Source organism: Salmo salar, chromosome 29 (genome assembly GCF_965601325.2).
Source record: "Salmo salar chromosome 29, fSalSal1, whole genome shotgun sequence".
NCBI classification, from domain to species: Eukaryota; Metazoa; Chordata; class Actinopteri; order Salmoniformes; family Salmonidae; genus Salmo; species Salmo salar.
This window is the reverse complement of record NC_138319.1, coordinates 5,095,001-5,122,144: the sequence shown is the minus strand read 5'-3', so window position 1 is coordinate 5,122,144 and position 27,144 is coordinate 5,095,001. Positions and strand designations below refer to the sequence as shown.

General features: G+C 40.0%; 1 protein-coding gene across 4 annotated transcripts in view; it reads left to right on the top strand.

The window, feature by feature from the left end:
* LOC106590037 (enhancer of polycomb homolog 1) overlaps positions 1–27,144 on the top strand; it is a 136,628-nt gene that overhangs the window by 57,406 nt on the left and 52,078 nt on the right. For all 4 annotated transcript variants that reach the window (XM_045710952.2, XM_045710953.2, XM_045710951.2 and 1 more), the window contains 5 exons: positions 10,080–10,225; positions 10,417–10,623; positions 10,922–11,070; positions 12,361–12,502; positions 19,823–19,981. In XM_045710952.2, coding sequence (XP_045566908.2) covers positions 10,080–10,225; positions 10,417–10,623; positions 10,922–11,070; positions 12,361–12,502; positions 19,823–19,981 — 803 coding nt within the window. The remainder of the gene's footprint in view (positions 1–10,079; positions 10,226–10,416; positions 10,624–10,921; positions 11,071–12,360; positions 12,503–19,822; positions 19,982–27,144) is intronic.

The window sequence follows — 27,144 nt, the reverse complement described above, 5'->3', positions numbered from 1 at the left end:
ATGCCCGCCGGACTTCTCTTCATGAACGAGGGGGCAAAAAATATTTACGTTCTTTCAAACATGTCAAACGTTGTATAGCATAAATCATTAGTGCCTTTTTTAACCAGAACATGAATAATATTCAAGGTGGACGATTGCATTCTCTTTTAAAACGTATTGGAACAAGAGTACCCAACATGAACTCGCGCGCCAGAGTCTAATCGGCCACCACCGTTCCAAGGCTCTTGTTCGTTCAGTTCTCACAGTAGAAGACTCAAACCACTTTCTAAAGACTGGTGACATCTAGTGGAAGCCATAGGAAGTGCTCAAAGATTAATAAGCCCCTGTGTGTTTCAATGACATAGGCTTAAAGGTAATTCAACACATCAGGTATCCACTTCCTGGCAGAATTTGTCTCAGGGTTTTGACTGCCATATGAGTTCTGTTATACTTAGACACCATTCAAACAGTTTTAGAAAATTCAGAGTGTTTTCTATCCAAACCTGAACAATAATATGCATATTCTAGCTTCTGAGTTGGTGTAGGAGGCAGTTAAAAATGGGCACATGTTTTTTTCAAAATTCTTAATACTGCCCCCTAGCCCCAACAGGTTAATTACATGAGCACAAAATATTCTTCTTTATTTGGAACTGCAAGCCAGACAAAATTGAAACGGGCCTATGTTCAGAAAGTATTCATACCCCTTGACGTATTCCACATTTTGTTGTAACAGCCTGAATTAAAAATGTATAAGTACTGACTTTTTTCTTCTCACCAATTTACAAACATAATGACAATGTAAAAACATTTGCTAACATATTGAAAATAAAATACGGATATCTAAATTACATAATTATTCATACCCCTGAGTAAGTACTAATCCAATCAAACTTTTATTAGTCGCTGACTTACACATGGTTAGCAGATATTAACCTGTTAGGGCTAGGGGGCAGTATTGACACGGCTGGATAAAAAAACGTACCCAATTTAATCTGGTTACTACTCCTGCCCAGTAACTAGAATATGCATATAATTATTGGCTTTGGATAGAAAACACCCTAAAGTTTCTAAAACTGTTTGAATGGTGTCTGTGAGTATAACAGAACTCATATGGCAGGCAAAAACCTGAGAAGATTCCATGCAGGAAGTGGCCTGTCTGAGAAGTAGTGTTTCATCTTGGCTCTTTTTATTGAAGACTCAGGATCTGTGCAATAACCTGACACTTCCTACGTCTTCCATAGGGTCTCAGAGCCCGGGAAAAAGTTGAACGATATCGAGGCAGGCTCTGGCTGAAACACTTTATCGCTTTTGGCAAGTGGCCACTCAGAGTACTATGGGCTTAGGCGCGTGCCCGCTTCGACTGAATGCTTTCTTTTCCTTTGTCTGTTTATCTAAACGCAGATTCCCGGTCGGAATATTATTGCTTTTTTATGAGAAAAATGGCATAAAAATTGATTTTAAACAGCGGTTGACATGCTTCGAAGTACGGTAATGGAATATTTAGAATTCTTTTGTCACGAATTGCGCCATGCTCGTCACCCTTATTTACCCTTTAGGATAGTGTCTAGAACGCACAAACAAAATGCCGCTGTTTGGATATAACGATGGATTATTTTGGACCAAACCAACATTTGTTATTGAAGTAGAAGTCCTGGGAGTGCATTCTGACGAAGACAACAAAGGTAATAACATTTTTCTTATAGTAAATCTGACTTTGACGAGTGCTAAACCTGCTGGGTGTCTAAATAGCTAACCCAGTGATGCCGGGCTATCTACTGAGAATATTGCAAAATGTGCTTTCACCGAAAAGCTATTTTAAAATCGGACATATCGAGTGCGTAGAGGAGTTCTGCATCTATAATTCTTAAAATAATTGTAATGCTTTTTGTGAACGTTTATCGTGAGTAATTTAGTAAATTCACCGGCAGTGTTCGGTGGGAATGCTAGTCACATGCTAATGTAAAAAGCTGGTTTTTGATATAAATATGAACTTGATTGAACAAAACATGCATGTATTGTATAACATAATGTCCTAGGGTTGTCATCTGAATATCATCAAAGGTTAGTGCTACATTTAGCTGTGGTTTGGGTTTATGTGACATTATATGCTAGCTTGAAAAATGGGTGTCTGATTATTTCTGGCTCGGTACTCTGCTGACATAATCTAATGTTTTGCTTTCGTTGTAAAGCCTTTTTTGTAATCGGATAGTGTGGTTAGATTAAAAATTGAAGTAATATCATATCTAAGGTATTTGAATAACGCGCCACAGGATTCAACTGGCTGTTGAGTAACCTAGCCCATAGAGGTTAATGCAAGTGTAGCGAAATGCTTGTGCTTCTAGTTCCGACAGTGCAGTAATATCTAACAAGTAATCTAACAATTCCCCAACTACCGAATACACACATCTAAAGGGATGAAAGAGAATATGTACATATAAGCATATGGATGAGCCATGGCCGAGAGGCATAGGCAAGGTCCAGTAGATGGTATGACATACAGTATATGGGTTAAAGACGTATAAGGTTTTCAAAGTAGCAAAAAATAATAATTATGGCCATTTTCTTAGTAATCACAAGGTTATTATATCCATGCTTGGCAGAAATATAACTACCCAGAAAAAATCACATTTTATTTTGAGTATCACATGAAGTTGAAAGTTTGCATACACCTTAGCCAAATGCATTTAAACTCAGTTTTTCACAATTCCTGACATTTAATCCTAGTAAAAATTCCCTGTCTTGGGTCAGTTAGGATCACCACTTTATTTTAAGGATGTGAAATGTCAGAAAAATAGTAGTGATTTATTTCAGCTTTTATTTCTTTCATCACATTCCCAGTGGGTCAGAAGTTTCCGTACACTCAATTAGTATTTGGTAGCATTGCCTTTAAATTGTTTAACTTGGGTCAAATGTTTCGTGTAGCCTTCCACAAGCTTCCCACAATAAGTTGCGTGAATTTTGGCCCATTCCTCCTGACAGAGCTGGTGTAACTGAGTCAGGTTTGTAGGCCTCCTTGCTCGCACAAGCTTTTTCAGTTCTGCCCACACATTTTCTATAGGATTGAAGACCCACTTGCGACCAAGCTTTAACTCCCTGACTGATGTCTTGAGATGTTGCGTCAATATATCCACATCATTTTCCTTCCTCGTGATGCCATTTATTTTGTGAAGTGCACCAGTCCCTCCTGCAGCAAAGCACCCCCGTGCTTCACGGTTGTGATGGTGTTCTTCGGCTTGCAAGCCTCCTCCTTTTTCCTCCAAACATAACGATGGTCATTATGGCCAAACAGTTCTATTTTTGTTTCATCAGACCAGAGGATATTTGTCCAAAAAGTACGATCTTTGTCCCCATGTGCAGTTGCAAACCGCAGTCTGGCTTTTTTTATGGCCGTTTTGGAGCAGTGTCTTCTTCCTTGCTGAGCAGCCTTTCAGGATATGTTGTTATAGGACTCGTTTTACTGTGGATATAGATACTTTTGTACCTGTTGAACCAGATGTTGAGGTCTACAAATAAAAAAAAAATTCCTGAGATTTTGGCTGATTTCTTTAGATTTTCCCATGATGTCAAGCAAAGAGACACTGAGTTTGAAGGTAGGCCTTGAAATACATCCACAGGTTCTACTCCAATTTACTCAAATTTTGTCAATTAGCTTCATGATTACCGTTATGTGATATGCTTTAAAATGGCTTTTTACTTTTGTTATACTTAATGACATTGAAGCGCAGAAATCCGGACAAAAGTTTTAGTTTTTGTATTTTTTTAGATACAGTATATCGCCCATTATTCTTTATATTGTTGCGAACACTAACACAATTATGCCATGGGAGTTCATTTTTATATTTTTAGGATGAATTTCTATATTTTAAAATTGCACAGGGCGGGGTTGAGACCCAGGGCCTCCAGCTTGATGATGAGCTTGGAGGGTACTATGGTGTTGAATGCTGAGCTGTAGTCAATGAACAGCATGCTTACATGGGAATTCTTTTTGTCCAGATGGGATAGGGTAATGTGATGATGATTCTGTCATCTGTGGACCGGTTGGGGCGGTATGCAAACTGAAGTGGGTCTTGGGTGGCCCGTAAGGTGGTGGCGATATGATCCATGACTTGCCTCTCAAAGCACTTCATGATGACAGAAGTGAGTGCTACAGGATGGTAGTAGTTCAGTTCTTTGCCTTCTTGGGTACAGGAACAATGGTAGCCTTCTTGAAGCATGTGGGGACAACAGCCTGGGATAGTTAGTGATTGAATATGTCTGTAAACACAGCAGCCAGCTGGTCTGCGCATGCTCTGAGGACATAGCTAGGCATGCCGTCTGGGCCAGCAGCCTTGCGAGGGTAAACACGTTTAAATGTTTTACTCACGTCAGCCACGGAGGAAGAGCGGGGGGGGACGAAGTCTTTGTTAGCAAGCCGTTATGATGGCACAGTATTATCCTCAAAGAAGGTGTTTTAGTTTGTCTGGAAGCGTGACGTCTGTGACGTGGCTTTTTTTGTAGTCCGTGATTTCCTGTAGACCCTGCCACATACGTCTGGTGTCTGAGCCGTTGAATTGCAATTCCACCTTGTCCCTGTACCGGCATTTCGCCTGTTTGATTGCCTTGCAGCGGGAATAACGACACTGTTTATATTCAACCATATTCCCAGACTTCTTTCCATGGTTAAATGCAGTGGATCGCACTTTCAGTTTAGTGCGACTGCGGCCATCCATCCAAGTTTTCTGCTTAGGCTAGGTTTTAATAGTCACAATGGTTAGAGCCAATGCATTTCTTTATAAACGCACTCACCGAGTCAGCGTATAGGTCAATGTTGTTCTGAGGCTGACAAACATATTCCAGATCAAAACAATTTTGAAGCATGGTTTCCTATTGGTCAGACCAGGGTTGAAAGTTTCTCGTTACTGGTACATCCTGTTTTGAGTTTCTGCCTATAAGACGGAACGAGCAAGATGGCGTCGTGGTCGGATTTGCCAAATGGGAGAGCGGGGGAGGGCTTTGTTTGCATCGCGGAAGTTAGAGTAGCAGTGGTCGAGAGAATAAGCCCTGCGTGTTGTGCAATCAATATCCTGATAGAATTTAGGTAGCCTTGTTCTCAAATTTGCTTTGTTAAAATCCCCAGAAACAATAAATGCAGCCTCTGGATATTTAGTTTACATAGAGTCCAGTGAAGTTCCTTGAGGGCCATCTTGGTGTTCGCTTGAGTGGGAATGTACACAGCTGTCACTATAACTGAAGAGAATTCTCTTGGTTGGTAAAATGGCCGGCATTTGATTGTAAGGAATTCTAGGTCGGGCGAGCAGAAGGGTTTGAGTTCCTGTATGTTATGATTACATCATGAGTTGTTAATCATAAAGCATACACCCCCACCCTTCTTCTTACCAGAGAGATGTTTATTTCTGACAGCGCGATGCATTGAGAAGCCCGGTGGCTGAACCGATTCCGACAACATATCCCGAGAGAGCCATGTTTCCGTGTCTCTGGAAGGCAACCCTTGCTCGTATTTCGTCTACCTAGAGACTGGACATTGGCGAGTAGTATACTCTGGAACGATGTGCACGTCTACGGAGCCTGACCAGAAGGCCGCTCCGTCTGCTGCGCCAGTGTTTTGGGTTGGCTACTGGGGATCAGATCCCTTGTCCTGGGTGGTGGTCCCAACAGAGGATCCGCTTCGGGAAAGTTATATTCCTGGTCGTAATGTTGGTAAGTTGACGTTGCTCTTATCCAATAGTTCTTCCCGGCTGTAAGCAATCATCTTTGGCAGTGATTTTAAAGCTGTGAATGTTTCTGTGTAAGTCTCTTAACGCTTTCCACACCTGGATTGTGCAACATTTGCCCATTTTTATTTTTTTAATTCTTCAAGCTCTGTCAAATTGGTTGTTGATCATTGCTAGATAACCATTTTCAGGTTTTGCCAGGAGATTTAAGTCAACTGTAACTTGGCCACATTCACACTCGTCTTGGTAAGCAACTGCGGTGTAGATTTGACCTTTGTTTTAGGTTATTGCCCTGCTGAAAGGTGAATTCATCTCCCAGTGTCTGTTGGAAAGCAGACCGAATCAGGTTGTCCACTTGGGATTTTACCTGTGTTTTAGCTCTTACTTTTTTTTTTTATCTTGAGAAACTCAAGTCCTTTACGATTACAAGCATAACATGATGCAGCCACCACTATGCTTGAAAATATGAAGAGTGGTACTTGGTAAAGTGTTGTTTTCAATTTGCCCTAAACACAACACTTTGTATTCGGGACAAAAAGTGAATTGCTTTGCCACATTTTTTTGCAGTATTACTTGAGTGCCTTTTTGCAAACAGGATGCGTGTTTTGGAATATTTTTATTCTGTGCAGGCTTTGTTCTTTTCACTCTGTCAGTAGTTTAGTATTATGGAGTAACTACAATGTTGTTAATCCATCCTCAGTTTTCTCCTGTCACAGCCATTAAACTGTAACTGTTTTAAAGTCACCATTGGCCTCATGGTGAAATCCCTGAGCGGTTTCCTTCCTTTCCGGCAAGTGAGGAAGGACTCCTGTTTCTTTTGGGTGTGTTGATACACCATCCAAAGTGTAATTAATAACTTCAACATGCTCAAAGGGATATTTAATGCCTTTTTTCCCCCATCAACCAATAGGTGCCCTTTGTGATGCACAGGAAGGAAAACCTCCCTGGTCTTTGTGGTTGAATCTGTTTGAAATTCACTGCTCGACTTAGGGACCTTACAGAGAATTGTATGTGTTGGGTACAGAGATGAGGCATTCATTCAAAATCATGTTAAACACTATAATTGCACACAGTCCATGCAATTTATGTGACTTGTTAAGCACATTTTTACTCGTGAACATATTTAGGCTTGCAGTAACAAAGGGGTTGAGTACTTATTGACTCGACATTTCAGCTTAAAATGTTTATTTGGCAAAGAATTTGGAAAACATGTTAACAATTTGACATTATGGGGTATTGTAGGCCAGTGACGAAAAAAATCTTAATTTAATCCATTTTAAATTCAGGCTGCAACACAAAGTGCGTAAAGTCAAGGGGTGTGAATACTTTCTGAAGGCACTGTATATAATTAATATGAATTCGGAGGAGAGAAATTATTTTTAATATTAAAGTATTGGATCTCTTACTAAAGGTTCTGGTCATACAAAAACTATACTTAAATCTGAACTGGTTCCCAAGCAGATTTGTAAATGTCTCATCCTGTGTACAAATGGCAATTTCCCTTCATTCAGATAGCCTCTCACTTTTGGTTATTTGAAGATTAAGTAATCTCCAAAATATAGCTATTTTTAAAACAAGCCATAGAAAACTGGTTGCAATTTCAGTTTGAGCCACCAGAAAAGGCGCAAATATTGGAACAAATATTATGGTTAAACTCAAATATACACATTTATAAATAAAAATTAAAAATGTTTTTGGGGATGATGTTTTTACATTATCATAAATAGGACTGGTGGAGTTGTTACACATGCAGTTAAGAAAAATACATGGAAATGTCAGCTCTTTCAAAAAGTATATCCAACTGATTGCAGCATTACCTCATGGAGGAGGCAAGTGTAAAGGGGAGAAGTTAAGGAAGTTCTCTGTTGGCCCTAAAAGACCAAAATTGTGATAAAGTATACCAGTTTCATTTACAGGTTGCAAAACAGGAGATTTTCGATGTACCGATTCCATGGCACATTGTTTATGAACTGATACACAAAACAACGCCAGATTCAAAACTTAGTTTTTCAATTTAAATTATACAACTACCTTAACCTATAGTATGTTATATATACGGGGGATACAACCACGCCATCTCTGCAAATTTGTCTGCGAAGAGACAGTATCATTAGATCACTTGTTTAGGTATGTGGCTTGTTTTTGGTCGCACGTTCAGAAATGGCCAAAAAAATTGCACCATTTACTTGGAGCTATCTTTGCAAATAGCATTGCTGGGTGATTTGAAAAGTCCTAGTCAATTGATCAATAATATAATACTCATAGCAAAAATGTTTAATTTACAATCTGTAGAAACATTTGAATGGAAAAGTTCACAACTTTAGTGAAACAGCACAGTGGAGAAAATATGGCAGCTAGAAATCAAAACTGGATGGTCTTCAAAGATCGATGGGAGGAGTTGAGGGTAGCTGAAGGCTGGGACTAAAAACAAAAGATAACTAATGTAAAATATACTGTCGTAAATTATGTATGTATTATGTGAACTCAGCAAAAAAGAAATGTCCCTTTTTCAGCACCCTGTCTTTCAAAGATAATTTGTAACAATCCAAATAACTTCACATATCTTTGTTGTAAAGGGTTTAAACACCATTTCCCATGCTTGTTCAATGAACCATAAACAGTTAATGAACATGCGCCTGTGGAACGGTCGTTAAGACACTAACAGCTTAGACAGTAGGCAATTAAGGTCACAGTTATGAAAACTTAGGACACTAAAGAGGCCTTTCTACTGCCTCTCAAAAACGGCAAAAGAAAGATGCCCAGGGTCCCTGCTCATCTGCGTGAACTTGCCTTAGGCATTCTGCATGAGGACTGCAGATGTGGCCAGGGCAATGAATTGCAGTGTCTGTACTGTGAGACGTCTAAGACAGGGCTACAAGGAGACAGGACGGACAGCTGATCGTCCTCGCAGTGGCAGACTACGTGTAACAACACCTGCACAGAATCGGTACATCCGAACATCACACCTGCGAGACAGGTACAGGATGGCAACAACAACTGCCGAGTTACACCAGGAACGCACAATCCCTCCATCAGTGCTCAGACTGTCCGCAATAGGCTGAGAGAGGCTGGACTGAGGGCTTGTAGGCCTGTTGTAAGGCGGGTCCTCACCAGACATCACCGGCAACAATGTTGCCTATGGGCACAAACCCACCGTCACTGGACCAGACAGGACTGGCAAAAAGTGCCTGCAACCGCGACTCATCAGTGAAGAGCAATCTCAACGCTGTGCGTTACATGGAAGACATCCTCCCTCATGTGGTACCCTTCCTGCAGGCTCATCCTGACATGACCCTCCAGCATGACAATGCTACCAGCCGTACTGCTCATTCTGTGTGTGATTTCCTGCAAGACAGGAATGTCTGTGTTCTGCCATGGCCAGCGAAGAGCCCAGATCTCAATCCCATTGAGCACGCCTGGGACCTGTTGGATTGGAGGGTGAGGGCTAGGGCCATCCCCCCCAGAAATGTCCAGGAACTTGCAGGTGCCTTGGTGGAAGAGTGGGGTAACATCTCACAGCAAGACCTGGCAAATCTGGTGCAGTCCATGAGGAGGAGATGCACTGCAGTACTTAATGCAGCTTGTGGCCACACCAGATACTGACTGACTTTTGTTTTTGACCCCCCCCCCTTCCTTTGTTCAGGGACACATTGTTCAATTTCTGTTAATCACATGTCTGTGGAACTTGTTCAGTTTGTCTCAGTTGTTGAATCTTATGTTCATACAAATATTTACACATGTTAAGGCCCTACACCCAAACAAGGGCACTCCGTTCATCCACCTCTGGCCTGCTCGCCTCCCTACCTCTGAGGAAGCATAGTTCCCGCTCAGCCCAGTCAAAACTGTTAGCTGCTCTGGCACCCCAATGGTGGAACAAGCTCCCTCACGACGCCAGGACAGCGGAGTCAATCACCACCTTCCGGAGACACCTGAAACCCCACCTCTTCAAGGAATACCTGGGATAGGATAAAGTAATCCTTCTAACCCCCCCCTTAAAAGATTTAGATGCACTATTGTAAAGTGGTTGTTCCACTGGATATTATAAGGTGAATGCACCAATTTGTAAGTCGCTCTGGATAAGAGCGTCTGCTAAATGACTTAAATGTAAATGTAAAATAAATGCAGTCGACAGGGACGTTTCTAAAGCTGGAAGTAGAAGCCTATGTATTGTTGTCCATTAGTTTACTCCAATTAGGGGAGAGGTGATAAGGTCAGGGAGAAATAGTAAAGGAAAATATTTATTACAAAAAATATATGGGGAATTTTAAAGGATACAGACAAATCGTGCGATCTATCAATGTAATTGTCTGCTATATTAAAGCTGGTCTACCACCTAAAACAATATTAAAAAAAAACGTTTTTTTTTATACTTCAACCTGTCTATCACAGCTTTCAGTTTGGATACAGAGCAGCCGGACTACGACCTGGATTCAGAGGATGAGGTGTTTGTGAATAAGCTGAAGAAGAAGATGGAGATCACCTCTCTGCAGTTTGAGGACATGATCGACCGGCTGGAGAAAGGCAGTGGCACGCAGGTACTTTACCAAACCACAATGCTGAGGGCAGTTCTCTCAGAAAGTGGGACATAGGCCAGTGTTTATCAAACCTTTTGTCGACTACCATTCTGCTTATTTGATTTTTCAAAAGTTGAAAGGCTAGGGGTAAGCGCGGTGGTTTATTGAGTACTAGAAAGAACAGTGTGACTAAATGTGTGTTGTCTGCTCAGCTGGTGAACCTGCAGGAGGCAAAGCTGCTGCTGAAGGAGGATGACGAGCTGATCAAGGAGGTGTTTGACTACTGGACCAGGAAGAGGAAAAACTGTAAGAGCGTCTCGCTAATCCCCACGGTGAAGCAGGAGAAGAGGGACGGATCTAGCACCTCAGACCCCTATGTGGCCTTCCGCAGGAGAACCGAGAAGATGCAGACTAGAAAGGTGAGCCACGTCCTAGGTAGGATGATGGGACTGAACAAGGGCTGCATGCAAGTATAATAAACCATTTCACTTTCAGAAAGGTGGCCTTTTCACAGGGCATTGCGATCTAGGACATGGTTGAGGGAATGTTCTTACCCACCTTTCTGTATTCACTAGTGTGTAATTTAGCTATGAACTATTCTCAGGAAGTGACAGTATAGCAGAGAACCCAGTTAATAGTTAAATGCTTAACTTAAATGCTGCTCCCATGCTTTATTCCTGCACCAACATAGATGTTAACATCTAACTGTGTCTGCAGAACCGTAAGAATGACGAGGCTGGGTATGAGAAGATGCTGAAACTGCGGAGGGATCTGAGCCGAGCCGTCACTATTCTGGAGATGATTAAGAGGAGGGAGAAGAGCAAGAGAGAGCTGCTCCACCTCACCCTGGAGATTGTAGAGAAGAGGTGATACATATTTGATATTTTTACGTTTTATTCATATGAATGAGGGAGACGGATGAGGTCATCACAGTGAGGAAAGAATGTATAACTTTGGAATCAAACCCCCACCTTTTCTCTCTGGGATTTAGTTAATGGATTTTTCTACTGTTGTGGATTATGAATGAATTGTCCCCCAAATCAATGAAACATTTACTTTCTCTGCGATGGTAGCAGACTATTAACTACACAGGTTTTTTCTGACAAACAGGACATTTTGTATCTGTGGCTATCTGTAGTAGCTGATTTGATTAAAACTGAGATGTTTGTTAAAAAAAGAAAGACATGCTAATACCCATCATATAGGATCCGTCCCAAATGGCACCTTATTCCCTAGTACACTATGGGCCCTGGTCAAAAGTAGTGCACAAGATAGGGAATTGTGACGCATCCTGTATGATGGTATTAGCATGTTTTTTTTTTAAGGAGACAGGCTCTGCTGCTCATTTTAATTGGCGGCATCGTTCAGTGCTCGGTTTTGCATGCATTATCAAGTAGAGTTCACCTTATTTTTGCAGTAAGGTCGAAGCAATGAGCTCATTGACTTTGACTCGTTACACTGCTGCCCATTAAAAAAAAATGCTATTGTCGGCACAGAATGGAATAGAATAAGCCGGGCTTACTGTTGGTTAGTTACGTATTATATTTCTTAATACGTTTTTTGGGGCTTGCTGTTCCCTTGTGGAGCAGTCTAAAATAGTGCACTACTTTTGAAGAGGGCACATTGGGCTCTGAACAAAAGTAGTGCACTATATCGGAAATAGGGTGCCATTTGGGACTTAACTATTAAAATATCACGTATTAGAATGGAATAGATTTCATCTGAAGGTAGCCGTCACTGACTTTCGACTTTCTGATTGGTTGTGCTTCTGATTTTTAGTGACATTGCAATTTCCACCTGTTATCAGCCTACCCTGCGCTGGTGGCTCCCTGTATTACTATGGTTTTATTTTTACTTAGTTATATTGGGATATTCTATTTTTGATGGGAGATGTTTTGCACTCCTATGCTAAAAGGCTTGTCAGTGGCATGGCAGAGACGCAGGTAGCTAATTCCCTTCACTGTACTTTCCTGGGCATTTTCTCAAATTTAGAAATGGTGTAGCCGACACGCGTCCAGTAATTTGCAGGTGCAGAGTATGAAAAGTGAAGTCATAAAAAAAGATGGCACACTGTTTTATTGTGCAACGTTTTGACCCAAAACGGTCATTCTCCGAGTCTTAATCAAGCCCCCTTTATCTCCGTGTGTCCTCCCCAGGAATGGCATGCCTGACTATGGCAGTGAGGTGATGGCTGAGGCCCTGGCCCAGAGGGCTCTGGTGAAGCCCATCTACACGATACCCATCATTCCCCTCTCCAACATCAACCAGTACCGCCACCAAGACCACATGGACATGAAGGTAAGAGAACAGGGCATAAAATTTACTTTTTGGTTCTCCAGCCAAGTAAATTAGACAAACTGTTATGCCTGTGTGCAACGCTTCTAAAAATGTATTTTTCACTAAGCTCTTCACGCGTGCAGAGCCCCCAGCCAGGCAGGCAGTGTTGCAGCTCGAGGAAGGCTATATAGTATTTGAAGTTGAATTATGTGCAATTAATTTACCAGCTATGAAACAAAACTGAAAATTATATAAAAACAGCAACTGCAGCATTTATTTTACTATATACAGTTGAAGTCAGAAGTTTACATACACTTAGGTTGGAGTCATTAACTCGTTTTTCAAACACTCCACACATTTCTTGTTAACAAACTATAGTTTCGGCAAGTCGGTTAGGACATCTACTTTGTGCATGACACAAGCAGTTTTTCCAACAATTGTTTACAGACAGATTATTTCACTTATAATTCGCTGTATCACAATTCCAGTGGGTCAAAAGTTTACATACACTAAGTTGACTGTGCCGTTAAACGGCTTGGAAAATTCCAGAAAATTATATCATGGCTTTAGAAGCTTCTGATAGGCTAATTGAGTCAATTGCAGGTGTACCTGTGGATGTATTTCAAGGCCTACCTTCAAACACAGTGCCTCTTTGCTTGATATCATGGGAAAATCAAAAGAAATCGGCCAAAAAAATTGTAGACCTCCACAAGTCTGCATCCTTGGGAGCAATTTCCAAGTGCCTGAAGGTACCACGTTCATCTGTACAAACAATAGTACGCAAGTATTAACACCATGGGACCACGCAGCCGTCATACCGCTCAGGAAGGAGATGCGTTCTGTCTCCTAGAGATAAACGTACTTTGGTGCGAAAAGTGCAAATCAATACCAGAACAACAGCAAATGACCATTTGAAGATGCTGGAGAAACAGGTACAAAAGTATCTATATCCACAGTAAAACGAGTCCTATATCGACATAACCTGAAAGGCCGCTCAGCATGGAAGAAGCCAGGGCTCCAAAACTGCCATAAAAAAGCCAGACTACGGTTTGCAAATGCACATGGGGAGTCATACTTTTTTGACTAATGTCCCCTGGACTGATGAAACAAAATGGAACTGTTTGGCCATAATGACTATTGTTATGTTTGGAGGAAAAGGGCGAGGCTTGCAAGCCGAAGAACGCCATCCCAACCGTGAAGCACGGGGGTGGCAGCATCATGTTGTGGGGGTGCTTTGCTGCAGGGGGGACTGGTACACTTCACAAAATAGATGGCATCATGAGGTAGGAAAATGATATGGATATATTGAAGCAACATCTCAAGACATCAGTGAGGAAGGTAAAGCTTGGTCGCAAATGGGTCTTCCAAATGGACAATGACCCCAAGCATACTTCAAAAGTTGTCGAAATGGCTTAAGGACAACAAAATCAAGGTATTGGTCACAAAGCCATGACCTTAATCCCTTAGAACATTTGTGGGCAGAACTGAGAAGGCGTGTGCGAGCAAGGGGGCCTACAAACCTGACTCAGTTACACCAGCTCTGTCAAGAGGAATGGGCCAAAATTCACCCAACTTATTGTGGTTAGCTTGTGGAAGACTACCTGAAACATTTGAACCAAGTTAAATAATTTAAAGGCAATGCTACCAAATACTAATTGAGTGTACGGAAACTTCTGACCCACTGGGAATGTGATGAAAGAAATAAAAGCTGAAATCATTCTCTACTATTATTCTGACATTTCACATTCTTAAAATAAAGTGATGATCCTAACTGACCTAAGACAGGGAATTTTTACTAGGATTAAATGTCAGGAATTGTGAAACTGGGTGAATGTATTTTGCTAAGGTGTATGTAAACTTCTGACTTCAACTGTAAATGTGCTCATACTTGACTACTTTTCACAAATGCAAATGAAATACTCGCACGGTGGACCCCTGACCACCCTCCAGCGTGGCTGATGAAATACACATCTTACCCGCCAGTACCCAAAATTGACCCAGAGGTGGCGGTGTTCATTTTAGGCCCTCAAGAGGCAGATATTCCCATAGCTGTTGTATTGATAAGGAGACTGAACACCGTTATGGCATCTTCAGTAACAGCTTTACTATACTGAACAAAAATATAAATGCAGCAATGTCAAAGGTTTCTGACATTTGCGTTATTTCATACAAGGAAATCAGTCAATTGAAATACATAAATTAGGCCCTAATCTATGAATTTCACATGACTGGGAATGCAGATATTCATCTGTTGGTCACAGGTACCTTAACAAAAGAGGTAGGGGTTTGGATCAGAATACCAGTCAGTATCTGCTGTGACCACCATTTGCCACATGCAGCATGGCACCTCTCCTCTCCTTTGAGTTGATTGTGGCCGGTGGAATGTTGTCCCACTCTTCAACGGCTGTGCGAAGTTACTGGATATTGTTAGGAACTGGAACACGCTGTCGTACGCGGCAATCCAGAGCATCCCAAACATGATTGATGGATGACATGTCTGAGTATGTAGGCCATGAAAGAACTGGGACATTTTTAGCTTCCTGGAATTGTGTACAGATCCTTGCGACATGCGACCCGCACATTAGCATGCTGAAACATGAGGTGATGGCGGCGGATAAACGGAACGACAATGGGCCTCAGGATCTGGTCAATTCAGGGCACTCTTAACCAGCATGGCTACCACGGCGTTCTGCAGCAATACGCCTTCCCATCTGGTTTGCGCTTATTTGTTTTTCAACAGGACAATGACCCAAAACACACCTCCAGGCAGTGTAAGGGCTATTTGACCAAGGAGAGTGATGGTGCTGCATCAGATGACCTGGCCTCAACAATCACCCAACCTCAACCCAATTGAGATGGTTTGGGATGAGTTGGACCGCATAGTGAAGGAAAAGCAGCCAAGAAGTGCTCAGTATATGTGGGAACTCCTTGAAGACTGTTGGAAAAGCATTCCTCATGGCTAAAATGCTGCTATCGGTACGTGGTTCCGCAATGCCGCACGAGACAAACTGAGCATTACGTTTCCATAATCAATCTTCATTGACGCTTCCGTTTCCTGTTTTTGTAGCATTTGCTCTGCGTGCAATTTGAGGAGTTGAGACAAATGGTATCGTTAGAAAGGTTCACTTTCCATATGACCGAGACTGTTGGACCAAACCTCGAATGCAAATAGCTAATTGAAACCACTTGTCAGAGAGGGAGAATTGATCTCAGCTTTGTTTTTGTGAGTCACAGGGGTAGGGGTTTTGTGTGTGTGTGTGTGTATAAAAGGGAAGGTGCACACAGCACTGAAAGTTAGAAGGAGAAGAAACCAAAAAGACAACATGGGAACAAGAGGGCGTAAACGCTTATAAAAAAATACTTGCTTCATGCAATACAGACATTTTGGAAATAATTTGATATATTGCTAAGGTACATATCGAATCATCTTGAAATTGAAAGATGCACATCCCTACTACTTATGACTGGGTGATGAGTGACTCTCCTGTTGTTTCTCTCCCACCCTCATCTGTTGATGTAACCCTGTCCCTCCACACTCCTAGTCCAAACCCTGCTGTCCCTTTGCTTTCGTTCCATCCATTGTTTTGACTTATGACACCCCCTGCTCCCCCGTATTGTAGCATTTCCCCCTGCCTTTTCCCCCTGGGGCCTTGGGTTGAATGTGAGTTCAGTTCACTAACCCTCAGCAGTGTGTGTGTGTGCGTAGTCAGTCAGTCAGTCAGTCCAGTCAGTCAGTCAGTCAGTCAGTTCTGGTCAGGGAGAGGCACCATCTGTCTGGGCAGAAGCACATGCCGCGTGCCTCGCCCACCATCTGCATATCAATGAGTCTTAACTAGAGGTCGACCGATTATGCTTTTTCAATACCGATACCGATTATTGGAGGACCAAAAAAGCCGATGCCGATTTTCTTTTTTTATTATGATTATTTTTTAGTAATTTTTATAATTGTTATTTCTTTCCAATGTATTTTTTTTTTTTTTTTTATAAATGTATAGCTTTTTTTTGGGTAGTAATGACAGTTACAACGATACTGAATGAACACTTATTTTAACTTAATATAATACATCAATAAAATCAATTTAGCCTCAAATAAATAATGAAACATGTTGAATTTGGTTTAAATAATGCAAAAACAAAGTGTTGGAGAAGAAAGTAAAAGTGCCATGTAAAAAAGGTAACTTAAGTTCCTTGCTCAGAACATGAGAACATATGAAAGCTGGTGGTTCCTTTTAACATGAGTCTTCAATACTTCAATAAGAAGTTTTAGGTTGTAGTTATTATAGGATTTATAGGACTATTTCTCTCTAAGATTTGTATTTCATATACACTGCTCAAAAAAATAAAGGGAACACTTAAACAACACATCCTAGATCTGAATGAAATAAATAATCTTATTAAATACTTTTTTCTTTACATAGTTGAATGTGCTGACAACAAAATCACACAAAAATAATCAATGGAAATCCAATTTATCAACGCATGGAGGTCTGGATTTGGAGTCACACAAAATTAAAGTGGAAAACCACACTACAGGCTGATCCAACTTTGATGTAATGTCCTTAAAACAAGTCAAAATGAGGCTCAGTAGTGTGTGTGGCCTCCACGTGCCTGTATGACCTCCCTACAACGCCTGGGCATGCTCCTGATGAGGTGGCGGATGGTCTCCTGAGGGATCTCCTCCCAGACCTGGACTAAAGCATTCGCCAACTCCTGGACAGTCTGTGGTGCAACGTGGCGTTGGTGGATGGAGCAAGACATGATGTTCCAGATGTGCTCAATTGGATTCAGGTCTGGAGAACGGGCGGGCCAGTCCATAGCATCAATGCCTTCCTCTTGCAGGAACTGCTGACACACTCCAGCCACATGAGGTCTAGCATTGTCTTGCATTAGGAGGAACCCAGGGCCAACCGCACCAGCATATGGTCTCACAAGGGGTCTGAGGATCTCATCTCGGTACCTAATGGCAGTCAGGCTACCTCTGGCGAACACATGGAGGGCTGTGCACCCCCCCAAAGAAATGCCACCCCACACCATGACTGACCCACCGCCAAACCGGTCATGCTGGAGGATGTTGCAGGCAGCAGAACGTTCTCCACGGCGTCTCCAGACTCTGTCATGTCTGTCACGTGCTCAGTGTGAACCTGCTTTCATCTGTGAAGAGCAGAGGGCGCCAGTGGCGAATTTGCCAATCTTGGTATTCTCTGGCAAATGCCAAACGTCCTGCACGGTGTTGGGCTGTAAGCACAACCCCCACCTGTGGACGTTGGGCCCTCATACCACCCTCATGGAGTCTGTTTCTGACCGTTTGAGCAGACACATGCACATTTGTGGCCTGCTGGAGGTCATTTTGCAGGGCTCTGGCAGTGCTCCTCCTGCTCCTCCTTGCACAAAGGCGGAGGTAGCGGTCCTGCTGCTGGGTTGTTGCCCTCCTACGGCCTCCTCCACGTCTCCTGATGTACTGGCCTGTCTCCTGGTAGCGCCTTCATGCTCTGGACACTACGCTGACAGACACAGCAAACCTTCTTGCCACAGCTCGCATTGATGTGCCATCCTGGATGAGCTGCACTACCCGAGCCACTTGTGTGCGTTGTAGACTCCGTCTCATGCTACCACTAGAGTGAAAGCACCGCCAGCATTCAAAAGTGACCAAAACATCAGCCAGGAAGCATAGGAACTGAGAAGTGGTCTGTGGTCTCCACCTGCAGAACCACTCCTTTATTGGGGGTGTCTTGCTTATTGCCTATAATTTCCACCTGTTGTCTATTCCATTTGCACAACAGCATGTGAAATTTATTGTCAATCAGTGTTGCTTCCTAAGTGGACAGTTTGATTTCACAGAAGTGTGATTGACTTGGGGTTACATTGTGTTTAAGTGTTCCCTTTATTTTTTTGAGCAGTATACCTTTGACTATTGGATGTTCTTATAGGCACTTTAGTATTTCCAGTGTAACAGTATAGCTTCCGTCCTTCTCCTCGCTCCTACCTGGGCTCAAACCAGGAACACATCGACAACAGCCACCGTCGAAGCAGCGTTACCCATGCAGAGCAAGGGGAACAACTACTCCAAGTCTCAGAGCGAGTGACGTTTGAAACGCTATTAGCCGGCACCCCGCTAACTAGCTAGCCATTTCACATCGGTTACACCAGCCTAATCTTGGGAGTTGATAGGCTTGAAGTCATAAACAGCGCAATGCTTGAAGCATTGCTAAGAGCTGCTGGCAAAACGCACTAAAGTGCTGTTTGAATGAATGCTTATGAACCTGCTGGTGCCTACCACCGCTCAGTCAGACTGCTCTATCAAATCATAGACTTTATTATAATATAATAAATACACAGAAATACAAGCCTTAGTTTCCGGATTCGACCATATTAATGACCTATCATCTCGAAAACAAAACGTTTATTCTTTTAGTGAAATACGGAACCGTTCCGTATTTTATTTAACGGGTGGCATCCCTAAGTCTAAATATTCCTTTTACATTGCACAACCTTCAATGTTATGTCATAATTATGTAAAACTCTGGCAAATGAGTTCGCAACGAGCCAGGCGGCCCAAACTGCTGCATATACCCTAAATCTGTTGCAAGAGGTGACACATTTTCCCTAGTTAATATTGCCTGCTAACATGAATTTCTTTACTAAATATGCAGGTTTAAAAATATATAGTTGTGTATTGATTTTAAGAAAGGCTTGATGTTTATGGTTAGGTACACGTTGGAGTAACGTGTACCTAAGCGGTTATATGCAATGCAGGACAGGCTAGATAAACTAGTAATATCATCAACCATGTGTAGTTAACTAGTGATTATGATTGATTGATTGTTTTTTATAAGAAGTTTTTAATGCTAGCTAGCAACTTACCTTGGCTTCTTACTGCATTCGCGTAACAGGCAGGCTCCTCGTGGAGTGCAATGTAAAGCAGGTGGTTAGTGTTGGACTAGTTAACCGTAAGGTTGCAAGATTGAATCCCCGAGCTGACAAGGTAAAAATCTGTCGTTCTGCCCCTGAACAAGGCAGTTAACCCACCGTTCCTAGGCCATCATTGAAAATAAGAATGTGTTAACTGACTTGCCTAGTTAAATAAAGGCAATGCTACCAAATAGGTAAAGAAATCTGCAAATCGGTCTCGAAAAACACCGATTTATGAAATCGGGCCTAATTAATCGGCCCTTCCGATTAATCGGTCGACCCCTAGTCTTAACTCACTACACTGTTCTGTTTCTAAATGGTTCTCCCTATCACAGCACCACCTCCATAAGAAATTATACAGGGCTCAGACACATTTCTGTTGCTCATGGAGTAAATGGACCATTAATTAGTCTTCTATATTCTTCCTTCCAGCCAGAGAAAACTGAAGTGGTCCGAATGAAAAGGAAGTATGAGAAGAAGCCTAAGATTCATCCTCTCTCTGCACCCCAACACTCTGGCCCCTCTGTGTTCAACCCCAAGGACCTCAACCAGTACGACTTCCCCAGCTCTGACGACGAACCCTTTTCCCAGGTGAACTCATAAATAACACTGCTGGTGGTGATGAGTGATGCATCCTAAATGGCACCCTATTCCCTATTTATTTTCTGTTTACGAAATGGGATGCCATAGATGATGGTAGTGAAGGCAATAGTGTTAAGTATCGGTCTGTATTTGGTGGTAATAGTAGTTGCAGTAGAAGAACTAGTAGTAGCTGCAGTAGAAGAACTAGTAGTAGCTGCAGTAGAAGAACTAGTAGTAGCTGCAGTAGAAGAACTAGTAGTAGTAGAACTAGTGGTGGTGGTAGTAGTAGTAGTAGAACTAGTGGTGGTGGTAGTAGTAGTAGTAGTAGTAGAACTAGTGGTGGTAGTAGTAGAACTAGTGGTGGTAGTAGTAGAACTAGTGGTGGTAGTAGTAGAACTAGTGGTGGTAGTAGTAGAACTAGTGGTGGTAGTAGTAGAACTAGTAGTAGTAGTAGTAGTAGAACTAGTAGTAGTAGAACTAGTAGTAGAACTAGTAGTAGTAGTAGTAGTAGTAGTAGTAGTAGAACTAGTAGTAGTAGTAGAACTAGTAGTAGTAGTAGAACTAGTAGTAGTAGTAGTAGAACTAGTAGTAGTAGTAGAACTAGTAGTAGTAGTAGTAGTAGTAGTAGTAGTAGTAGTAGAACTAGTAGTAGTAGTAGTAGAACTAGTAGTAGTAGTAGTAGAACTAGTAGTAGTAGTAGTAGAACTAGTAGTAGTAGTAGTAGAACTAGTAGTAGTAGTAGTAGAACTAGTAGTAGTAGTAGTAGAACTAGTAGTAGTAGTAGTAGTAGAACTAGTAGTAGTAGTAGTAGTAGAACTAGTAGTAGTAGTAGTAGTAGAACTAGTAGACCTAGTAGTAGTAGTAGTAGTAGAACTAGTAGTAGTAGTAGTAGTAGAACTAGTAGTAGTAGTAGAACTAGTAGTAGTAGTAGAACTAGTAGTAGTAGTAGAACTAGTAGTAGTAGTAGTAGTAGTAGTAGTAGTAGTAGTAGTAGTAGTAGTAGAACTAGTAGTAGAACTAGTAGTAGTAGTAGAACTAGTAGTAGTAGTAGAACTAGTAGTAGTAGTAGAACTAGTAGTAGTAGTAGAACTAGTAGTAGTAGTAGTACTAGTAGTAGTAGTAGTAGTAGTAGTAGAACTAGTAGTAGTAGTAGTAGAACTAGTAGTAGTAGTAGTAGAACTAGTAGTAGTAGAACTAGTAGTAGTAGTAGTAGTAGAACTAGTAGTAGTAGTAGTAGTAGAACTAGTAGTAGTAGTAGTAGTAGAACTAGTAGACCTAGTAGTAGTAGTAGTAGTAGAACTAGTAGTAGTAGTAGTAGTAGTAGAACTAGTAGTAGTAGTAGAACTAGTAGTAGTAGTAGAACTAGTAGTAGTAGTAGTAGAACTAGTAGACCTAGTAGTAGAACTAGTAGTAGTAGTAGAACTAGTAGTAGTAGTAGAACTAGTAGTAGAACTAGTAGTAGTAGTAGAACTAGTAGTAGTAGTAGAACTAGTAGTAGAACTAGTAGTAGTAGTAGTACTAGTAGTAGTAGTAGTAGTAGTAGAACTAGTAGAACTAGTAGTAGTAGTAGTAGTAGACTAGTAGTAGTAGTAGTAGTAGTAGTAGTAGAACTAGTAGTAGTAGTAGTAGTAGTAGAACTAGTAGTAGTAGAACTAGTAGTAGTAGTAGTAGTAGTAGTAGAACTAGTAGTAGTAGAACTAGTAGTAGTAGTAGTAGAACTAGTAGTAGTAGTAGTAGTAGAACTAGTAGTAGTAGTAGTAGTAGAACTAGTAGTAGTAGTAGTAGTAGAACTAGTAGTAGTAGAACTAGTAGAACTAGTAGTAGTAGAACTAGTAGTAGTAGTAGTAGTAGTAGTAGTACTAGTAGTAGTAGTAGAACTAGTAGTAGTAGTAGAACTAGTAGTAGTAGTAGAACTAGTAGTAGTACTAGTAGTAGTAGTAGTAGTAGAACTAGTAGAAGTAGTAGTAGAACTAGTAGTAGTAGTAGTAGTAGAACTAGTAGTAGTAGTAGTAGTAGAACTAGCAGTAGTAGTAGTAGTAGTAGTAGTAGAACTAGTAGTAGTAGTAGTAGAACTAGTAGTAGTAGTAGTAGAACTAGTAGTAGTAGAACTAGTAGTAGTAGAACTAGTAGTAGTAGTAGTAGTAGTAGTAGACTAGTAGACCTAGTAGTAGTAGTAGTAGTAGTAGAACTAGTAGTAGTAGTAGTAGTAGAACTAGTAGTAGTAGTAGAACTAGTAGTAGTAGTAGAACTAGTAGTAGTAGTAGAACTAGTAGTAGTAGTAGAACTAGTAGTAGAACTAGTAGTAGTAGTAGAACTAGTAGTAGTAGTAGAACTAGTAGTAGTAGTAGAACTAGTAGTAGAACTAGTAGTAGTAGTAGTACTAGTAGTAGTAGTAGTAGTAGTAGAACTAGTAGAACTAGTAGTAGAACTAGTAGTAGTAGTAGAACTAGTAGTAGTAGTAGTAGTAGTAGAACTAGTAGTAGTAGAACTAGTAGTAGTAGAACTAGTAGTAGTAGTAGTAGAACTAGTAGTAGTAGTAGAACTAGTAGTAGTAGTAGTAGTAGAACTAGTAGTAGTAGTAGTAGTAGAACTAGTAGTAGTAGAACTAGTAGAACTAGTAGTAGTAGAACTAGTAGTAGTAGTAGTAGTAGAACTAGTAGTAGTAGAACTAGTAGTAGTAGTAGAACTAGTAGTAGTAGTAGAACTAGTAGTAGTAGTAGAACTAGTAGTAGTAGAACTAGTAGTAGAACTAGTAGTAGTAGCTAGTAGTAGAAGTAGTAGTAGTAGAACTAGTAGTAGTAGTAGAAGTAGTAGTAGTAGAACTAGTAGTAGTAGAACTAGTAGTAGTAGTAGAAGTAGTAGTAGTAGAACTAGTAGTAGTAGAACTAGTTGAACTAGTAGTAGTAGAACTAGTTGAACTAGTAGTAGTAGAACTAGTTGAACTAGTAGTAGTAGAACTAGTTGAACTAGTAGTAGTAGAACTAGTTGAACTAGTAGTAGTAGAACTAGTAGTAGTAGAAGAACTAGTAGTAGTAGTAGTAGAAGAACTAGTAGTAGTAGTAGTAGAAGAACTAGTAGTAGTAGTAGAAGAACTAGTAGTAGTAGTAGAAGAACTAGTAGTAGTAGTAGAAGTAGTAGTAGTAGAACTAGTAGTAGAACTAGTAGTAGAACTAGTAGTAGTAGTAGAACTAGTAGTAGTAGAAGAACTACTAGTAGTAGAACTAGTAGAAGAACTACTATTAGAAGAAGAACTAGTAGTAGTAGTAGTAGAAGAACTATTAGTAGTAGTAGTAGAACTAGTAGTAGTAGTAGTAGTAGAACTAGTAGTAGTAGTAGTAGTAGAACTAGTAGTAGTAGTAGTAGTAGAACTAGTAGTAGTAGTAGTAGTAGTAGAACTAGTAGTAGTAGTAGTAGTAGAACTAGTAGTAGTAGTAGTAGTAGAACTAGTAGTAGTAGTAGTAGTAGAACTAGTAGTAGTAGTAGTAGAAGAACTAGTAGTAGTAGTAGAAGAACTAGTAGTAGTAGTAGTAGAAGAAGTAGTAGTAGTAGAACTAGTAGTAGTAGTAGTAGTAGTAGTAGAACTAGTAGTAGAACTAGTAGTAGTAGAACTAGTAGTAGTAGAACTAGTAGTAGTAGTAGTAGAACTAGTAGTAGAACTAGTAGTAGTAGTAGAACTAGTAGTAGTAGTAGAACTAGTAGTAGTAGTAGAACTAGTAGTAGTAGTAGTAGAACTAGTAGTAGTAGTAGTAGAACTAGTAGTAGTAGTAGTAGTAGAACTAGTAGAACTAGTAGTAGTAGAACTAGTAGTAGTAGAACTAGTAGTAGTAGTAGTAGAACTAGTAGTAGTAGTAGTAGAACTAGTAGTAGTAGAACTAGTAGTAGTAGTAGTAGTAGTAGAAGTAGTAGTAGTAGAACTAGTAGTAGTAGAACTAGTAGTAGTAGTAGTAGTAGTAGAACTAGTAGTAGTAGAACTAGTAGTAGTAGTAGTAGAACTAGTAGTAGTAGAACTAGTAGTAGAACTAGTAGTAGAACTAGTAGTAGTAGTAGTAGTAGAACTAGTAGTAGTAGTAGAACTAGTAGTAGTAGTAGAACTAGTAGTAGTAGTAGAACTAGTAGTAGTAGTAGAACTAGTAGTAGTAGTAGTAGAACTAGTAGTAGTAGTAGTAGAACTAGTAGTAGTAGTAGTAGTAGAACTAGTAGTAGTAGTAGTAGTAGAACTAGTAGTAGTAGTAGTAGTAGAACTAGTAGTAGTAGTAGTAGTAGAACTAGTAGTAGTAGTAGTAGAACTAGTAGTAGTAGAACTAGTAGTAGTAGAACTAGTAGTAGTAGAACTAGTAGTAGTAGAACTAGTAGTACTAGTAGTAGTAGTAGAACTAGTAGTAGTAGAACTAGTAGTAGTAGTAGTAGAACTAGTAGTAGTAGAACTAGTAGTACTAGTAGTAGTAGTAGAACTAGTAGTAGTAGTAGTAGTAGTAGAACTAGTAGTAGTAGTAGAACTAGTAGTAGTAGTAGAACTAGTAGTAGTAGTAGAACTAGTAGTAGTAGTAGAACTAGTAGTAGTAGTAGAACTAGTAGACCTAGTAGTAGAACTAGTAGTAGTAGTAGAACTAGTAGTAGTAGTAGTAGTAGTAGTAGAACTAGTAGTAGTAGTAGAACTAGTAGTAGTAGTAGAACTAGTAGTAGAACTAGTAGTAGTAGTAGTACTAGTAGTAGTAGTAGTAGTAGTAGAACTAGTAGAACTAGTAGTAGTAGTAGAACTAGTAGTAGTAGTAGAACTAGTAGTAGTAGTAGTAGTAGAACTAGTAGTAGTAGAACTAGTAGTAGTAGTAGTAGAACTAGTAGTAGTAGTAGAACTAGTAGTAGTAGTAGTAGTAGAACTAGTAGTAGTAGTAGTAGTAGAACTAGTAGTAGTAGTAGTAGTAGAACTAGTAGTAGTAGAACTAGTAGAACTAGTAGTAGTAGAACTAGTAGTAGTAGTAGTAGTAGAACTAGTAGTAGTAGAACTAGTAGTAGTAGTAGTAGTAGAACTAGTAGTAGTAGAACTAGTAGTAGTAGTAGAACTAGTAGTAGTAGTAGAACTAGTAGTAGTAGAACTAGTAGTAGAAGTAGTAGTAGTAGAAGTAGTAGTAGTAGTAGAAGTAGTAGTAGTAGTAGAAGTAGTAGTAGTAGAAGTAGTAGTAGTAGAACTAGTAGTAGTAGAACTAGTAGTAGTAGAACTAGTTGAACTAGTAGTAGTAGAACTAGTAGAACTAGTAGTAGTAGAACTAGTTGAACTAGTAGTAGTAGAACTAGTTGAACTAGTAGTAGTAGAACTAGTTGAACTAGTAGTAGTAGAACTAGTTGAACTAGTAGTAGTAGAACTAGTTGAACTAGTAGTAGTAGAACTAGTTGAACTAGTAGTAGTAGAACTAGTTGAACTAGTAGTAGTAGAACTAGTTGAACTAGTAGTAGTAGAACTAGTTGAACTAGTAGTAGTAGAACTAGTAGTAGTAGAAGAACTAGTAGTAGTAGTAGTAGAAGAACTAGTAGTAGTAGTAGTAGAAGAACTAGTAGTAGTAGTAGAAGAACTAGTAGTAGTAGTAGAAGAACTAGTAGTAGTAGTAGAAGTAGTAGTAGTAGAACTAGTAGTAGAACTAGTAGTAGAACTAGTAGTAGTAGTAGAACTAGTAGTAGTAGAAGAACTACTAGTAGTAGAACTAGTAGAAGAACTACTATTAGAAGAAGAACTAGTAGTAGTAGTAGTAGTAGTAGAAGAACTATTAGTAGTAGTAGAAGAACTATTAGTAGTAGTAGTAGAACTAGTAGTAGTAGTAGTAGTAGAACTAGTAGTAGTAGTAGTAGTAGAACTAGTAGTAGTAGTAGTAGTAGAACTAGTAGTAGTAGTAGTAGTAGAACTAGTAGTAGTAGTAGTAGTAGAACTAGTAGTAGTAGTAGTAGTAGAACTAGTAGTAGTAGTAGTAGTAGAACTAGTAGTAGTAGTAGTAGAAGAACTAGTAGTAGTAGTAGAAGAACTAGTAGTAGTAGTAGTAGTAGTAGTAGAACTAGTAGTAGTATAACTAGTAGAACTAGTAGTAGTAGTAGAACTAGTAGTAGTAGTAGTAGTAGTAGACTAGTAGTAGTATAACTAGTAGAACTAGTAGTAGTAGTAGAACTAGTAGTAGTAGTAGAACTAGTAGTAGTAGTAGAACTAGTAGTAGTAGTAGAACTAGTAGTAGTAGTAGTAGAACTAGTAGTAGTAGTAGTAGAACTAGTAGTAGTAGTAGTAGTAGAACTAGTAGTAGTAGTAGTAGTAGAACTAGTAGAACTAGTAGTAGTAGAACTAGTAGTAGTAGTAGTAGTAGTAGTAGTAGTAGTAGTAGAACTAGTAGTAGTAGTAGTAGTAGTAGAACTAGTAGTAGTAGAACTAGTAGTAGTAGAACTAGTAGTAGTAGTAGTAGTAGTAGAACTAGTAGTAGTAGTAGAACTAGTAGTAGTAGTAGTAGAACTAGTAGTAGTAGTAGTAGAGTAGTAGTAGAAGAACTAGTAGTAGTAGTAGTAGTAGTAGTAGAACTAGTAGTAGTATAACTAGTAGAACTAGTAGTAGTAGTAGAACTAGTAGTAGTAGTAGAACTAGTAGTAGTACTAGTAGTAGTAGAACTAGTAGTAGTATAACTAGTAGAACTAGTAGTAGTAGTAGAACTAGTAGTAGTAGTAGAACTAGTAGTAGTAGTAGAACTAGTAGTAGTAGTAGAACTAGTAGTAGTAGTAGTAGAACTAGTAGTAGTAGTAGTAGAACTAGTAGTAGTAGTAGTAGTAGAACTAGTAGTAGTAGTAGTAGTAGAACTAGTAGAACTAGTAGTAGTAGAACTAGTAGTAGTAGTAGTAGTAGTAGTAGTAGTAGTAGTAGTAGAACTAGTAGTAGTAGTAGTAGTAGAACTAGTAGTAGTAGTAGTAGTAGTAGAACTAGTAGTAGTAGCTAGTAGTAGTAGAACTAGTAGTAGTAGTAGTAGTAGTAGAACTAGTAGTAGTAGTAGTAGAACTAGTAGTAGTAGTAGTAGTAGTAGAACTAGTAGTAGTAGTAGTAGAACTAGTAGTAGTAGTAGTAGAACTAGTAGTAGTAGTAGAACTAGTAGTAGTAGTAGAACTAGTAGTAGTAGTAGTAGAACTAGTAGTAGTAGTAGTAGTAGAACTAG